Source organism: Colletotrichum tamarilloi (assembly GCF_030869305.1).
Source record: "Colletotrichum tamarilloi strain Tom-12 chromosome Unknown Scaffold_5.1, whole genome shotgun sequence".
NCBI lineage: Eukaryota > Fungi > Ascomycota > Sordariomycetes > Glomerellales > Glomerellaceae > Colletotrichum > Colletotrichum tamarilloi.
Window position 1 is genome coordinate 192,954 of NW_026849388.1, and position 17,056 is coordinate 210,009.

Here is a 17,056-nt window from a genome sequence, read left to right on the forward strand (position 1 = left end):
AAGTGAGTTATCAGCTTTCCGCCCCCATTCAGCCAGGACTCTCTCTTTCTCTCCACGCCTGTGTCTTGGTATCTCCTCGCTTGGGATTTTCTTTCTGCTCGCTCAAGAAACGACTTGTGGGGGGGGGGTTTCTCGTCACTCCTTGCACTTGGACTAGGTCTTGCTGCTCACCATTACGACGTTCTTATGGAGCAAGGTTGCGACCGAGTGGGCGGGATAGGGACGTTGGTACGGGTACGGATACATACTGGCAGTTTTTTTCTCCTCGATCCATTTGGTATTTATTAGGCACGGAGAGAAAGTGGGAGAGTTTCTGTGCAGAGTATCCGCAACTCCGAACTCCATGGGTATCTGTACACACACCCAGTGAGATAGCGGCCTCAGCAAGGTTGGCAGTTGTGGGGATAAGTCTCTGACGTTGTTGAACGGCCACAGCAAGTCGGGCTTCATCGCCAGATTGTTTTTGAGTGAGAGAAAGACAAAGAGAGAGAGAGAGAGAGAGAGAGAGGGAAAAGAGACTGGCTCAGCCAAGGTACGCAGAGAGAACCAAACGCCTTCGGTCTCGGTCTAGCCATGAAAGCCACGATTCCAACATACTGTATATACTCCTAGGTATCGTGCCCGTCTCCACCAAAGGGGCCAGGAAAACCGCAGAGGACGACTTTCATTTGGAGACAAGATACAGCCAGACCGGGACGGACTGGAAGCGATGCAAGGCTACCTTTTCGTAGTAGTCAATCATTCTGACCATGCATTTCACGACACCAATGAGAAAAGGCTCTCTCCGCATACTACCTTGAGTTGGGCACCACTTACACCGTCGCTTCGCTTCGCTTGCTTCATTACACTCCATTCGCGTCCTCGATCAAACGTTCGACTGGCAGCCCGTGAACGTAGTCGTGTACTCCATAGTCTAACTATGGACTTTTGTTGTTGGATCAAGGGTTAGCAGCTTCTCTCTCTCTCCATCTCTCCCTCTCTCCTTCATCCATGCGACGGCCGCCCCGTCCCATCCATCACCGTTGCCTCTGCTACTGCCACAGTAGCGTTTTTGGCTCAGCAACTGCGACGGCTAGTCTAGATGTGTGTGGTTCTTTTCTCGCCCTACCTCCTGCTTTTCTCTCTGGCGTGGCAGGATCAACAACCACATCCTCATACACACAAAGGAAAGGAAACAACCGCAACGTTGGTGCTCACTTTCTTTGTTGTAAAAGAAAATGCCGCCCCGCCGGCTGCCCGCGCAACGGTAATCGAAGCCGCAACCGCCACGTCGGCCGCGGGAAGGCGAAAAGCCTCTTGTTGAATTGTGATATTATGATTGACTCTGCGAATACGTTTTGTTGAGCTACTTCTTCTTCTTCCTCTTCCTCTTCATCTTCTTCTGCTGCCGCTGCTGTTTGAACCGACCCTTGCCTTGCCTTGCCTTGCCCGTATCTTTACTGGCCATCACACTCTTTTGCTGTTCCCGGTTTCTCGTGTGGTTTCGATTACTACATTCTCAACGTTACCTCGACTCACTCTTTTCTCTACGCCTACGGTTTGGACAGGGGGCACATCGTCTTCTCATCGTGGTTTTCTCGCGTCTTTTTGGGAGCATGCAGTCTGCCATCACGCACATTTACGCCCGCTAAGAAAAACCTCAACCCACCCTCCATCAACGGCAGTCCAGTCATACCTTGCGTCAATCGTCTGTCCTTCGCAAATCGCTTGACCGCTGTCGACATCTGGGCCCAATTGTCTGTGTGCACATCACATCGCCATCTACGCCGACGCCATCACACACATCACACAGCACATACACACACACACACACACCTTCTTTTGATTCTCCAACACGTTCAACAACCTTGTTCATCATCTTGGACCCGGACTTGGCTGGAGCTTTTCGAGATCTCCTCACTCTCACTCTCTCTCGGCCCCCCTCCGCGTTATCCCACCTTTTTGGGACCTCTTGCTGGCAGTTTCTTCGAAGCTTTCTCCCCAGCGACTGTGCTTCCTCGCCGAGAGGACAGACCCCCGACTTTGTCCGTTCGTTAGGGAATTGCGGCCGTGGCTGGCGGAACCTCCACCACCACTCCCACCACCAGAGCAGACCAGCGCCAGCGACGCAGCAGCAGCAGAGAGACGTCGTGGAAAAAGAAACGCTCCTCACATCTCATCTTCAACACCGCTCGTCCTCACCTCACAGACGCGCTCCCCAACCGTCACCTCAGCCCTGCTCATTCTCCATCCAAACCAGCACCGCTTTCCCAGGGTCCCCCTCACCAAAAGTCATCACCAACCATTTTTTATTTTTTGTTCATTCCTTCTGGTGCTGTCATACCGTACAGTGCAGTATCTACATACAGTACCATACCCGTCTCTCTCTCTCTCTCTCTCTCTTTTTTTTTTTTTTTTCTTTGTATCAGATCTCTCTTCCTTCTTTGCAACATAAAGCAAACTTACCCCCTCTTCTCATACACCTTGCCAACGATTACCTCCACGGGCAGGCGATCTGAGAGGAGAATAGAAACTAGAGGCCCTTGCTACCGGCATACCTAGAGCGTCTCATCATTACTCTGCCACCTCGACTCGTCACATCGGGGCCTTGTTTCTTCTTGAATGCTTTTCGAGCTGTGTACATCTTGAGGGTCCATTGGCCTACGGATATCACTCCCACTCATCACCCGTTTTCCCGCCTCCTTGCCCTCAGGTGCAGTTGAACTTGCTCGGACACTGGGGTTGTGCGGACTTCTCGGTCCCGGCATATAGCCAGCGAACAGCAGCAGCAACAGCAAAAGTAGACATCATTCAACCTGCGGGTGTGTGTTTGTGCGCTTGCAGTTTCTCTCTCACTCAGTCATTCCCCTCAACTCAAATTTCCCATCCGCCGAATACAAGCCGCCAGCAAACATCTATTCCTTTCAAATTCTACTACTCCTTCTATCCCGTTTTCCGGACAGTCAGCCAGAAAGAAACGTATAATATATTTATATCGAGGCTATTCCGTTTTGAACGTCTGCGACCTGACGCACAGAACGACTACCTACTCCCCCGTTCTAAGGATCGCCACGCCCGCAGGGCCGTCCGCCATCTAAGTCTGGCGCGTGGTTTCTCCTCTCGGTTGATCTAATCAATTTCTGTAGCAAAACCAGGCCGGCCCTACCTTGCCTGCCAGCGCTCGAGCGTCTCCCACACCAAGACCCGCTGGCGAGGACGACGCCGGTTACGGTACATGCCAAAAGTCACTCGACCTACCTTACCCTTATCCTCCTCCTCCTGGTACTCCTCCTCTCTCCTCCTCCCTCACTCCCACTACCCTACCCTACCCTACCGGTACCCCTGCCTTGCCTCTCCTCTCTGTTACCCGTCTGCACCGTCGAAAATAAGAAAGGGCCCAATCGGTACTACCTCAGGTACCTAGGAGCGTACCTCACTCCACGCCTCCACAGCTCTCCTATCCCCCTGCTCAGAATCCATACCTCGTTCCAGGGGCCCCTGGAAGAGCAACCTGCCCGCTCCAGCAGAGCAGAGAAGCACCACTTCTTTTTGAATGTAATGCTATATTGCTGCCGATAATATATACCTACATCAGACGCCTCACGTCTTTCGCTCATAAAGCAACGCCTCCACGATAATCTTGGACTGGCCTGCCTGCGATCGTCTCCCTTCTGCCCCTTGTAGTATAACAAAGCGCCACGACCTCTCACATACACCAACGACACGCACGCAACTGCACCTCATCTCAACTTCCCACATTGTTTCGTTTCTTCAGCCAAAGTACGCTGTTGCGTTTGGACTCGTCTTGTGCCGGGCATATCCCACTCGTCCTTGTCGTTCCTGAGGATAAACTACATTCAAACCAACAAGACCGTATCGTCACCGTCGTCATCCTTCATAAGTCGACTAAACAACAAATAACAAAAACACCAAATCTGTCGTTCACTCGCCAGTTCTCCACCACGACACACACTACTCGACTCTCACCACAGACACCAAGGTTTCTCCATTCCCGGCTCACCGTCGTCGACACTTGCAACATCCTGGCATCTCCCAAAGTAGCCTCACCACACACCACGAGAATAGAGAGAGAAGAGCCTCAGACGTCCTTCCTAGTACCTTCCTTCGGCCCCCCACTTGGGTGATTCTCGCGGTCCGTCTGTCTAGACCATCTTGCAGTGGATCCTCTTCACCTTCGGAGACCATCAAGAGCTCTGTGCACACTTCTGCGCGAGTCGTTGAAGAGAAGCCAGACGAGAAAATAGAAGCAAGGAAGCTGCCGGTAGAAGACTCGAGTCTGTTTCTTGTCATCCAGACACCCCTCAAGCAAGAAAACGACGCCAGTCGTCCAAGATCCGCTTGGTCTCCCGTACCTGAGCGCTCAGAGGTTCGACGATCGCATTGTTCCTGGTGGTCACCATTATGCTTCTAGTCTCGGAAACTTAACACACGCCGGCCCTCGACACTTGGACTTCGAAACAAAATACACGGCAAGCCAGCCCGAACTTGGTTCACCCTTCTTATCTCATCCGCCGCCCGAAGAAGGGATTGTCCTGCAAGCAACATCAGCACTTCCCACCAGTTTGCGCTCGACCACTCGCAACAGATCCTCCAGTCAGGTGGCTAATTTTCATCGAAGACGGAGAATTTTAGTGCCTGTGCACCAGGACCCTCCCACCTTCTGGTACGTCCACACTTGTGGCTGTCTTAAAGAAGGCTACTCCCACCCGCTATGAACTCATTCTACCTCCTGGCCTTCATCAGTTCGTCGTACCTTGGGTTATCTTGAGCTGATCGTTTCCTACCAGCTTCACTCCCCTTCCTCTCTCATACTACTTACTACCTTACTCTCCTTCTCACACACCTTAATCTCCATCTCTTTCCCTCAACTCAAGAGGAGTGTCAGCTTCCCCGTCACAGCCACCACGCCTGATTAATACCAACACCCCCGACCAAGCTCAGGCCTCTTCTTCTTCCTCCTCATCTTCTTCTCTCTTAAACACCGTCCGTCCATCCTCCTCTTCCATTGTTCAACGTTCCTGAACGCACCGTCGTCTTCAACGCTTCGAACACTGCTCATCTTCGGCAACCTTGCGCTGGACGCCGCACCCGTTCTTGTCTCAAGTCGTCGACCTCCTACTTCTCGGCACACATTCACCACCCTTGCCTTCTTGTCCCAACCCATCATTCCTTGAACGACGATTCGGGAGTCTGCATACACAGAACCCGCATTGAGCATCCCGCTTAAGCAACGTTCCGAACCAGGATAACATATCACACACATCAACGCACGCTACCCTTGCTTCTTCTACTCCGGACACCATATCAGCCCAGTCCCTTCATCACCCGATAATTCAAGACACCTTTATCCCTCGCCGCGGAAGTATATAAGTAGTACAGCTACTGCACTGGTCCGCATCTTGGTAATCCCCATCCAAACACATAAATAAAACCCAAAGAAATGGAACTCATGGAGCTTGTCGAGAACGAGCCCACTGCTCGCCCCTTCCAGTGCGACTGGCAGTCGTGCAACAAGGTGAGTCCAGAAACACGCCGCCACTCGGCTACGGCTGTGGTGTGACATGGACGGATCTAACTTCGACATCTTGTAGAGCTTCAACAGGAAGTCCGATTTGCAGAGACACTACCGCATTCACACCAACGAGCGTCCCTACTCCTGCACAACGCCCGGCTGTGGCAAGAGCTTCATTCAACGGAGTGCTCTGACTGTCCACATCCGTACTCACACGGGAGAGAAGCCTCACCAATGCCAGCACATTGGTTGCGGCAAGCGATTTTCTGATGTATGATTTCCTCCTGACAACGGCATGTTCCAACAGGCACTAACCTAAGAAGTCTTCGAGTTTGGCCAGACATCGCCGTATTCACACTGGCAAACGCCCTTACAAGTGCGCCCACGATGGCTGCCTGAAGAGGTAGATCTCTAGCCACCAGGCTTTCCCTCCACTTGACGGAGTTGACACTAATCAACTGAACAGCTTCTGCCGCAAGACCACAATGGTCAAGCACCAGAGGAGATCTCACCAGCGCGGCCTCCACCCCAACGAGCTCTTGGACGACTGCACATCAGACTCCGACAGTGGCGAGTCTCCTTCTACCCCGAAGCACGCCGGCATGCAGTGGCCTCCTCAAGGCGTCATGGCCATGAACCACCCCGGTATGGGTCACGCAATGCACCGAGCTGCCTCATTTGCCGACTTCGGCCAGCACATGAACGGTTACCCTATGCCCCAGCAGCAGCAACAGCAACACTACGGCGCGCACCGCCACAGCCTTTCTTCCGGCGGAGCACACGAGATCCACGGTATGGTACACGACCAGCAACACCCTGGTGTACACATGCTGCAGCGAACCGCCAGCATGGGCCAGCACTCGTACTACGTGACGGAGCAGGGCAACCCGGGTGTCGCTACCATGAACACGGCCATGCCCCAACAATACGGACAGGTGCCCCGGCAACAACAGCCGCAGGTTGATGTGCCGTACTCTCAACCTGGTATGAACCAATCCATCCAAAGCAGCCCGAGCAGCTTCTCGGCAGCATCGGGTAGGAGCCCATCCATTCAGGAAGGGTTTTATACTCACCAGCCAACCCAAGCAGCCACATATGCCCTGCATCATGCCTCCCCCGTCCTCGAGCAACAGCAAGCCGGCATGGTCGCGTACCCGCACCAGCAGATGCAACAGCAGATCCATACCCCCCAACCGATCCCGACTCAGGCACCGCAGCCTCCGCCTCAGCAAGTCAGCCAGTACGCCTCACCGGCACCCCAGGCCCAACCCGAAGAGTACTGGAACGGCGTTCCGTACCAGGCACCGGTCGAGGTTGCAACAATTGGCCAGCTGCCGACCTACGGCTCCGGCGTGTACGACCCTTGGGGTGGCCCCAAGATCGAGTTCGAGGATCCCTCGATGCAGCTCCCGTCCGCACGGATCGAGAACATGTAAGCGCCAGACACCATGCGACGATGGCTTCCGCCACGCCAGGCATCTGTGCCTTCCGATACCAAATCATCATTTCCATCGGTGCCTCGTCTCGGCGCCGCTTGCTGTACCACCACCGGAAATTTTGACGTCGATTTGATTTTAACATATTCCCCCACCTCGTTGATTGAAAAAGAAGGAGATACCACGCGGGCTCCACAGAACCGAGCTGTCGATTGTTGAAAAGAAGAGGATGAGCCTTTTGGGCGCCTCTAGGCCCAGTGCCCCGCCACGCCTGTCATCCCTCCCTTGGGGCAGTCTCAACGGGCCAAAAGGGATCCAGACGAAGAGAAACACAAGGAACAGAAAATGTCAAATCAATCCCCCAAAAGCATACATCAAGTTGGTACTCTGTTTTCTGGGTTTCAACACTCACACACAACCCACTGCCGGCATACTTCGCAATGCCGTTTGTAATCGTCAAATTTGTCGAAAAGGGACGATCGCTGGATCTGTCGCTTCTCCCGCCTCGATTCACTCCGTGGCTCTTCGCCTTCGGGCACCATTTTCTTTGTCAAGCACATACTATTACCCCGTCGACTTGGAATATTTGCATCTGTTTTCATCCGGGATATATCATTGGTGGTCTTTCTGTCGCTTCGCGTTTATAATTTCGTCTTTAGTCGGTCGGGTACTCGTGGGGTTTTTGGAGCTTGGTACGGCGGTTTGTGCTGTCTTATTTAATATTTTCTTTTACAGTTCTTTCACTCCTTTCTCATCGGGGCGTTCATCAACCATGTCGACTGAACATGTTCCCGATGATATGATACAACGAAAGCATAACAGCCGTCGGTCGGGCCGATGGGGGAAAGCCACTGGCATGTTGGGAATCATTGGACGATATCCGAATCTTGACGGCCCTTTTACGACCTTGGTGGAAAGGGTGAAATCGCATGGGGATGGGAGGAGCAGGACAATAATGAGGATGGAAGGAGGTTCAGGGGAAAAAGGAAAGAAAGGGGACCGTCATTCGATGCCTGATATACGAAAGGCTCGGTCGGGTTTGGCAGCTTTGGAATTTCTCCGTTGCTTTTTCTCAAGGCCTCACGGCGCGACCCGGAAAACAAAAACATTCCCTGTAACAACAACAGCACGAAGTCGACGAATTCTCCTGTCTGGTGGTGGGCGGCGCATTCCCTAGAACAGATTCCTCAGGGGAAGGGTTGACGAAGAGGGAACAACCGGGAAAAGGAGGAAATGGGGGGCCATGAGGAGGAATAGGGGACTACGAGTCGTTGTGCATATGTAATTTTATGTGTTCCTCCCCTTGTGTATTGTGTGCTGGATTCAAAGGGGAAATGAGAAACAAATGGGATAGTTTTGGGAATTGATACCTGGTCAGTCAGAACGGAAAGAAATAAAAGACTTTGTTGATCAAAATCTTGCGGTCCAAGTCGTCTCTTTATATGATCATGAGTGGATGAGTGGGATGAGGAGAAGAATGGCGAAAAGAATTGGCCGAGGCTAAGAAGGGGGACGCATGACCAGAAGACGAGCTGATGGGCTCTTAGCTCTTAGCCTGTGTAAGTGAAAACTTTGAGAGTTGTTTAGCTGTTGAACCGGTGACACGTTGCCTTGCAGAAGCGTCTGCTTTAGTTCAAGGGGTGTCTGCATGATTGTTCGTATTTGTTGGTGTTGGTGTCGGTGGTAGTGGTGTTGAGATTCTTTGGTTCCGATGGGTAAATTGTTTGCAGCCTGAATTGGGAGATTCGGTCGGGTAAGGTGAGATGAGATGCGTGAGGGTGGTGATAAGAGACGGCGTTGTAAGTCGTGCGCTTGGGAGGACAGGACGGGCTATTCTGGTAGCTGGGGATGCAGATCATCTGAGATGGTGAATGGAGATGAGAGCTGAACTGAGTTGAGCTGAATAGATGTATTAATGGTCTTGGCATTTCATGGCTGTTTTTCTTCTTCGGCCATGGAGGTCTTTTGAGTCGGTAAAGAGGAGGATTGAGTTATCGTCCCGTGTGACTGGCGACGAAGTGTTGGATGCTTGAGAGACGAAGAGCTGGAGGTTTGTAAAGGTATAACTGGGGGATTCTATAGAAAGTTTGAGCCCGGATGATCCGCTCGTGAGATGCGCTGATCTCCGGGATATCCGCGCTACCCAGTGATGCTCATATCAGGTGTGAAAATATGAGAGACCGTCGCAGCCTCGTGAGTTTATTCTTCGCCCGGTGCTGCTGATGTGAGAAATCGGTGGACGGTGCTGACGGAGATTTCAAGACCCGGCTTCGTTGAGAAGGGAAGAAGAAGAACGGAGGAAGAGGGGGAGGTTTGCTAATGGATGATGGGAATGAGGGAAATGGGCGAAGAAGGAGGGCGTTTACAGTTACCAACTCATGGGGGAAAGGGCGCTTAATCCAAAAAATTGATCTGCAGTTGTTTGCTCTGCATGCGGAAGAATGCATCCATTTCCATTCCTCAGCCAGCTGCTTCTGGCGATGTGTTTCTAGGGGTCTGAATGGGGAGAGAGAGGGAATTTTATGATTGGCTAGAACCTTATTGGCCAATCATGTTGCTTATTTCCGACATCCTGGGAGAGCATATACTGACAGAGGTGACTTCGCACCGGAAATTCGCGAGAGATGGAGAGTCTTTCCTAGATTGAATCAGATATTAAATCCAGAAATAATGAAACATCGATACTGGGATTCTGGTCAACTCGAGGTCAAACTACGATCACCTTCAATGCTGAGAGAGAGAAACTGGTGTAGTTGAACTTCTGATTATTAACCAATGACATGAGGTTGAATTATGCCCCTGCTCGTCTCCAATGGACCCCAAAGGCTTTGTCATCATTCGCCGGATCGGTCTTTCCCTGGCACCGACAAGTCGCGACATTCTAGAATCTCATCGACGTCACGTGGGTATGAACCTGGGCCTTGCTGCTTTCCCCGGTCGCGGCGCTTCGGCAGGGAAAAACTCGGAAGGCAGCACCGCAATGTCGTGGTCAATGAATAACGTCAGCTAAGGTATCCGTAGCGCATTTCGCCTCAACATATCCATATCCCGCCGCCCCGTCGCCGCTCTCAACAAGACGACGAGTCAACCCTCGGCGCGAACCATGTCATCTTCATCACACCTGCACATACGACGTCGATAGTAACTGAAGAAGCCTTTTCTTTTCTTTTCCTTTTCCCCTTTTCGGTCTCGTAAGGGGAGTGCCCCTCTGCAGAACCCTTTGTTACCATCACCAACTCGGCATCAAGCAAAACCATCTGCTCTGACGAATACGCGCTCCAGCCTACACCGCACCTTCCCGGCTACCCCAAAGGCATCATGGCCTTACGCCCAGCAGCGCTGGCGCTAAGTGCGACCAGCCCACTGCTCCGACGGGCAACGATGCAGCCCGCGACGATGCAATCCGTCCTCCGGCTCGCGACCTCCTCCGCTCGCCCGACCGCCACCGCCTTCACTCGGACCCCCGGCCTGGGCCTCGCCCTCCAGCTCCAGCAACAGCAACATCAGTACAGACTCTTTGGAACCAACAATGCTATCTCGCGCAACCTTCTCGCCACGAGAGAGTCGGCAGCGAACAGGAACCCCGGCAGCGCGACCGCGCAGAACGCATTCTACCAGCTCCTCCTCAAGGCCAACATGCCCGCCATCGTCATCGAGCGCTACAACTCTGGCCGGTTCGCGAGAAACGATGCGGTGGATCAGGCATATGCGCAGGCGATTGGCATGCAGAGCACCGGCGCCGTCGGCGGGATGGGTGGTCACGACCACCTGCCCTCCGCCTTTGGCAATGTCGGCACGCTCGGCGGCCAGGAGTTGAACCAGCAGTCCCCCGGGAACCTGAGCCAGGCGCAGCTGCAAGCTGTTGGCCAGGCTCTGGCTGCGAGGTCGCGCGACTCGAACATGGCTACCGCAAAGGTCCAGGGCAATGGCCTCCCGACCAGCCCGCTGCACGTTGTTGTAGACGAGTCATTCGGTGGCGTCATCTTCCGCTGGGTCAAGTTCGTCTTGTGGTTCTGTCTCTTTACGTATCTCAGCTTGGTCGTCGTCACGATGCTGGTCGAGGGTCTCAACCTCTTCAAGCGACCCGGTGGCAAAGTGGACAGCGAGGCCAAGGCCGAGAACCAGACTACCCGTTTCGCAGACGTGCACGGCGCCGATGAGGCCAAGGATGAGCTCCAGGAGCTGGTCGACTTCCTCCGCAACCCCGACAAGTTCTCCACCCTCGGCGGCAAGCTTCCCAAGGGTATCCTGATGGTTGGACCCCCCGGTACTGGTAAAACTCTCTTGGCCCGCGCCGTTGCCGGTGAAGCTGGCGTCCCTTTCTTCTACATGTCTGGCAGTGAATTCGACGAGGTCTACGTCGGTGTCGGTGCCAAGCGCGTCCGCGATCTCTTCGCTTCCGCCAAGTCCAAGTCTCCCGCCATCATCTTCATCGACGAGCTCGACGCCATTGGTGGACGCCGCAATACTAGGGATGCCGCCTACCACAAGCAGACGCTCAACCAGCTCTTGACGGAACTGGACGGTTTCGAGCAGAACAGCGGTGTCGTCATCATCGCTGCCACTAATTTCCCGGAACTTCTCGACAAGGCTCTTACCCGACCTGGACGTTTTGACCGCCACGTTACCGTTCCCCTGCCTGATGTACGCGGCCGTATTGAGATCCTCAAGTACCATGCCAAGAAGATCAAGGCCGCCCCCGAGATCAACTTTGAGGCCATTGCTTCCAGCACTGGCGGCCTCTCTGGTGCCGAGCTCGAGAACATTGTCAACCAGGCCGCCGTCCGCGCCAGCAGGCTCAAGAATGCTGCCGTCTCCATGACGGATTTCGAGTGGGCCAAGGACAAGGTCATCATGGGTGCGGAGAAGAAGAGCATGGTCATCAGTCAGAAGGAGAAGGAGATGACTGCCTATCACGAGGCCGGTCACGCCTTGGTGTCTTTCTACCATGAGAGCGGTCCCAACAAGCTTTACAAGGTTACCATTTTGCCTCGCGGCCAGAGTCTCGGACACACTGCACACCTTCCTGAGATGGACAAGTATTCGTACACGACGAGGGACCTCAAGAGTCTGATTGAGACCTCTCTGGGCGGAAAGCTCGCCGAAGAGCTGGTCTATGGCACCGACAAGGTGACCACCGGTGTCTCAAGCGTAAGTTAACCTCGACATTGACTTGTGGGATTGGCACTAACAGTAAGCAGGATCTCAAGAATGCCACAAACCTGGCTTTCCAGATGGTCGCTCTGTACGGCATGTCTGCCAAGCTCGGCCCCGTGGAGTACGGCGAGCGCTACAACCAGCTCAGCTCAGAGACCAAGGCTCTCATCGAGTCCGAAGTGCAGCGTACCTTGACGGAGTCATACGAAAAGGTGCGCGAGCTGCTCACATCAAGGCGCAAGGAGCTCGATCTCCTGGCCAAGGCCCTCGTCGAGTACGAGACGCTGGACAAGAACGAGGTAGAGAAGGTCATTCGCGGCGAGAAGCTTCTTGACCGCACGCCCATGCCTCAAGGCCCTATGAAGGTGCCTGCAAGCTCGGGCGTTGATATCGGTCAGACGATTCCCCCGCCGTTCCCTCCTCCTGCCGGACCCGCTACGCCTCCGCCGGCGCCACCGCCACCTGCGACTTCTACGGGTGGCATCGCTCCTGGATCCAACCAGAAGTCATGACCGGAGCTTACCGTACGTGACTCTGGTCAGGACCATTATCAACACATTTTGTTTTCACGGTTAGCATGCGGTAGTGCGAGGGCCGAGTCGCGGCCCGTTGGGAGGCACTCGCATGGACTTACAATGTATCATTTTACGGTACAGCATGGCAGGCGTTTACCAGAAATTAAAGAATTTGCGATTTCATTTGCCTTTTGGAGGATAACCAGGAAAAACGAGACAGGCCTGGCTTTGGCCAACACAGCTTGGTCAACGTGCTACTGGCCAAAGGCGAAGAAAAGCAGCAGGGTCTCTCGTAAGATCCGCTGTGCGCACGAATAACACTCTCCCCTCACCTGGGGCTTCGATACGCCTTCGCAAATTAGGGCGTCGGCCTCGGACATAGATTGGGTTGGCTATACAGGGAGGGCAAGACCGACTCTGTTGGGGTTTTAAAACTCCCCATCACAGCGACGCAAGCGGACCGTTCTCTACTTTAACGGGATCGGCAGCGGCTGGACTCTGTAGAGTCCGGCCACTTGATTGAGTGTATTATTTCGTTTGTAGAATTATGTAAATGAAGCATTGCCCCGTACGCTGATAGAGCAGCCCAAGATCGTGACTGTCCAATCTATTGCTCGATGTTGAGGCTCTGTCAGGTTACTGAGGATAGAAGGAGCATTGATATTGGCATGAAAGCCTTACAGTTGAATGCGAGTAAATAACGCGGGAACACGTTAGAGCCGAGTGATTGTCAGAGCGAGCTCGCTGACAGAAGAAAACCGAAATCCGGTCCTTTTTGATGACTGAGTATTCGGAGCATCTTTCCAGCGGTTTGTTGAAAACCGACGATCAACTTTTTTCCTGGTTGACCGCCAAGGTTACTGGCCGTCTGGTCCAAGTGGGATGACCTGGCAATGGACGGATATCGAATGCAAAGAGCACAACGACCCTTACTGGTTGGCAGATAGCGATGGACTTGAGAAAGGGGCAGCCCACAGCGGGAGAAGTGGTCTAGAGCCGGGCCGGGGATTGTGTCCTCCACTAACATCTGGGGTAAAAGACCCCATCGGCAGCGGCACCAATTTGGCGGGGTACGTTGTTCCAGCTGGGCAGCTGGGGGGAGCTTTCGAATTCCCCGGTGAGCCTCGGTTCGGTCCCCAATTCAAGCTAGAGCTCCCTCGGCCTCCGCATCGTCATTTCTCCTCCTCCCGCTCCCTGCTCGTCCTGTTCCTCCGCATTTTAAATCAAACTTTAACATATCTGTACTGCCTGCGCCGCATATTTGCATTGCCATTTAATCATTATATCCAAATAAGCTGCCCGCCTTGTTTCCCCGTCTTCTTTCGTGTAAATTAGTTCTTTCCTGGCTGAATTGACCTCATTTGTCCATCAATCGAAACCCCATCATCACCATCAGCAGCACCACCACCATGTCGGACAAGGCGTCGGAACGGCTTCAGGCTCTGGGCAAGCAGCTCGATGCCCCTCCTCCTGTCAAGATTGCCGGGCCGTCTGCGGCGCCTCGTGTACCTGGCAAGGTCGTGATTATTACAGGTTAGTCGAACGCACGTCACGCAGCAGCGGCGGCGGTGGCAGCAGTAGACAGACTGACAATCGAACCCCAGGCGCAAACTCTCTCATGGGTATCGGTCGCGCGTCAGCACATCAATTCGCCGAGAACGGCGCCCGCGCCATCTACATTTGCGATTACGCCGACGACAACCTCGCCTCTCACAAGAAGGAGCTCAATAAGCTGTACCCCAAGGTCGAGGTCCATACCCGCCAATTCGACGCTGCCGAGGAGAGCGCCGTCAAGGAGGTCGTTGCCCACGCCATGACAACGTACGGCAGACTGGATATCTTCTTCGCCAATGCCGGTATTACCGGACCTCATAACCTGTTTACCGATATCTCGTCGGATGACTTTATGCAGAACCTGCGGACGAATACGTTGAGGTGAGTGTACCTACTTGCCTCTGACACCTCTTGTGCTAACAAAAAAACAACAACAGCGTCTTCCTTGCCGCCAAGCACTCCGCCCCCGCCATGCGCAAGACCTCGGCAGACAAGCCCACCCCGGGCGGTAGCGTCATCCTCACCGCCTCCGTAGCCGGCATCCGCTCCAACGCCGGCACGACGCCGTACTCGGCGGCCAAAGCGGCCGTCATCTCCGTCGCGCAGACGTGCGCGTACCAGGCGGCCGGCACGAACGTCCGCGTCAACGCCATCTGCCCGGGCCTCATCGAGACGGGCATGACGTCGCAGATGTGGGACCAGGCGCGCGCCCGCGGCACGACGGGTCGGATCGGGCAGATCAACCCGATGAAGCGCGGCGGGCACGCCGACGAGATTGCGCGGGTGGCGCTGTTCTTGGGCAGCGACGAGAGCAGCTACGTCAACGGGCAGGCGTGGGCTGTCGATGGCGGGTTGAGCGCGGGACATCCGTACGTAGTTGGGAAGCTTGCGTGATGTGTGAGTGATAGAGAGGGAGAGAGAGAGACAGAGAGGGAGAGCGGCGTTGGCCGAACTGCGTAGTGGTCAACAAAATTCTTTTGTGTCTTTTGCCAAGTCTTTTTCTCTTCGGGATGTGTACTTACTTACCGATGTGGGCGATAGGCACTTGTTTGAATACATCATTTCTCCCGAGGGCAAGTTTGAAGGAATCGTGCCTGCTTAGACATGTGAAGCACGTCAAGGAACAGGCGATCCAAGAGGGGGCTGGGCCTTGGAGGGGGTCAAAAGGTGGGCGAAAGGTGGACAGAGATGGTGGGCGGCCGAGGTTATCTCTGGCCGGCTTCTGGGGCCGGCCGCACAGATTGGAAGGAGGTTAAAGTAATGTGGGCGAGTTCCCAGGTTCTTTCAGAGCTCTAGATCCTCCAAGGTGGAATTTCGGTGAAGGAAGCTCGCCGCTCCTGTGAAGTCATTGGGCCTGGAAGCACGTCCAGAGTTCGAACTGGAGAAGGAAGGGGGGAGCAGAGTCGCATTGACTCCTCTTCGATCAACGGGGAGCATTGAATCGTTGATAGGGATCTCCAATAAGCTTGAACGGGTTCGGACGCCATTACCACTTTCCATCCTCGATGCCCATCTTCCGGATTCCTCTTTTGTGGATAGGCCGGACGGAATCCATATCACGATCACGCAAGCCATACAGATTACAGACTACTGTACATCTAGACTACGGGTATTATCCACCATATTCACCTAAGGCCCAAGGTAGGCAGGCCAGGAGAACTAGCTGCCGTCTCCGCATCGCCATACAACGTCGTTCATTACATTCACTGCCGTTCTCATTCGCCCATGACGCGGCCGCCATTGATTGCAAATCCCACTTTTCAAGGGTTGGTGCTAGGGGGACGGACAGCATTCAAGCATAAGTGGCTTTGAGGTGCGGATGCTTTCTGCATGCCACCGGAGGCTCATCGACGGCCGGCTCCACAACCATAACTACCGGGAATCGCAACCATTCCGAAGTAGTCGTTTAATACTGCAGTATGCTTGGTCAGGCTGGAGTCGCTGGATTCCTGGACTTTGCCTTCCCTCCTCAAAGCTCCGAAAGATGAAACCCACCCAAATTGGATCTCCAGGCACGTCTGTACGCCTTTGGTCAAGAGATCTCTTGGCAGAGTGTCGGGCCGCGTCATGGGGAAAAAGGGAGCACTATCCTCCTTCCTCCTTGATCCAAACGTATCCTCCTGTTCGTGGTTTGGTTCCATCTGCAGGAGTCGAGAAGGGACTGTCACTGTTCTTTTGTTTGTGGCCCTAGGAGTTTTCGGCCGAGCCACGTAACCACTTCCCGGCCGTTGCCCACATTCCGGATACGCCATCCCAAACCGCCGCTCCCCGGGGGTTTCCCAAAGGACCCCACTCACACCCCGATCCCCGTACCACCGTACCTTGACAATTGAACCACACACTCACATTGCGGAACGGGAGAAGAGAACCAGGACCGTCACATTTTTTGTGTTTTTGCCAAATGACCCAACGCAATGCAATTGGAATTGCCTCTGCCTTGATTGGATGACGCATGTCTTGGACGTCCGAATAACCCCCCGACCCTTGCGACCATCGGCCGTTCGCGCTTCCTAGCCCGTCACTCGCAGAAAAGCCGCCACTCTCTGGTCTCTATTAACCTTACACAGTAGTGTAAATCCCCTGGCTCCGCGGTGCGCGCGGAGTGGCGGACGACCAGGTTTCCAAGTAAGGTACTATGTAGTATCCTTGTAAACGCTCCGGGAAGGAGGAGGAGTAGGAACCAACTCGATCCCAAACTACATCCCCAAACTACAGAGTACCTTGCTTGAGGCTAAACCATACAGTGGCTCCGAACGACATTGTCACGCCCCTCATACGCCGGTCGAAACGACTCTGGGAGGGAAGGTGACGACGATGTCTCGCCAGGCGCCCGCGCGCGGGAGTGTGGGGAACGCCAACGAAACGGAGAGAGAGAGAGAGAC

The 17,056-nt window shown here is 54.1% G+C and overlaps 4 protein-coding genes across 4 annotated transcripts; all 4 read left to right on the forward strand.

Annotated features, from left to right (window-relative positions):
• Window positions 1-5,440: 5,440 nt before the first annotated feature.
• On the forward strand, window positions 5,441-6,948 carry CTAM01_02162 (uncharacterized protein; the record flags this gene model as incomplete). The annotated part of the gene is made up of 4 exons (XM_060518201.1): window positions 5,441-5,515; window positions 5,592-5,783; window positions 5,836-5,915; window positions 5,979-6,948. The coding sequence occupies 4 exons, from the start codon at window positions 5,441-5,443 to the stop codon at window positions 6,946-6,948; spliced, it is 1,317 nt and encodes a 438-aa protein (XP_060386834.1).
• Window positions 6,949-7,177: 229 nt separating this feature from the next.
• CTAM01_02163 (uncharacterized protein) lies at window positions 7,178-8,125 on the forward strand (the record flags this gene model as incomplete). The annotated part of the gene is made up of 1 exon (XM_060518202.1): window positions 7,178-8,125. One exon carries the CDS (start codon window positions 7,178-7,180, stop codon window positions 8,123-8,125), a length of 948 nt encoding a protein of 315 aa, XP_060386835.1.
• A 2,204-nt stretch (window positions 8,126-10,329) lies between these two features.
• On the forward strand, window positions 10,330-12,617 carry CTAM01_02164 (ATP-dependent metallopeptidase HflB; the record flags this gene model as incomplete). Its single annotated transcript, XM_060518203.1, has 2 exons — window positions 10,330-12,099; window positions 12,150-12,617. The coding sequence occupies 2 exons, from the start codon at window positions 10,330-10,332 to the stop codon at window positions 12,615-12,617; spliced, it is 2,238 nt and encodes a 745-aa protein (XP_060386836.1).
• Window positions 12,618-14,029: 1,412 nt separating this feature from the next.
• CTAM01_02165 (short-chain dehydrogenase) lies at window positions 14,030-15,068 on the forward strand (the record flags this gene model as incomplete). Its single annotated transcript, XM_060518204.1, has 3 exons — window positions 14,030-14,153; window positions 14,225-14,555; window positions 14,612-15,068. The coding sequence occupies 3 exons, from the start codon at window positions 14,030-14,032 to the stop codon at window positions 15,066-15,068; spliced, it is 912 nt and encodes a 303-aa protein (XP_060386837.1).
• Between the last annotated feature and the right edge of the window lie 1,988 nt (window positions 15,069-17,056).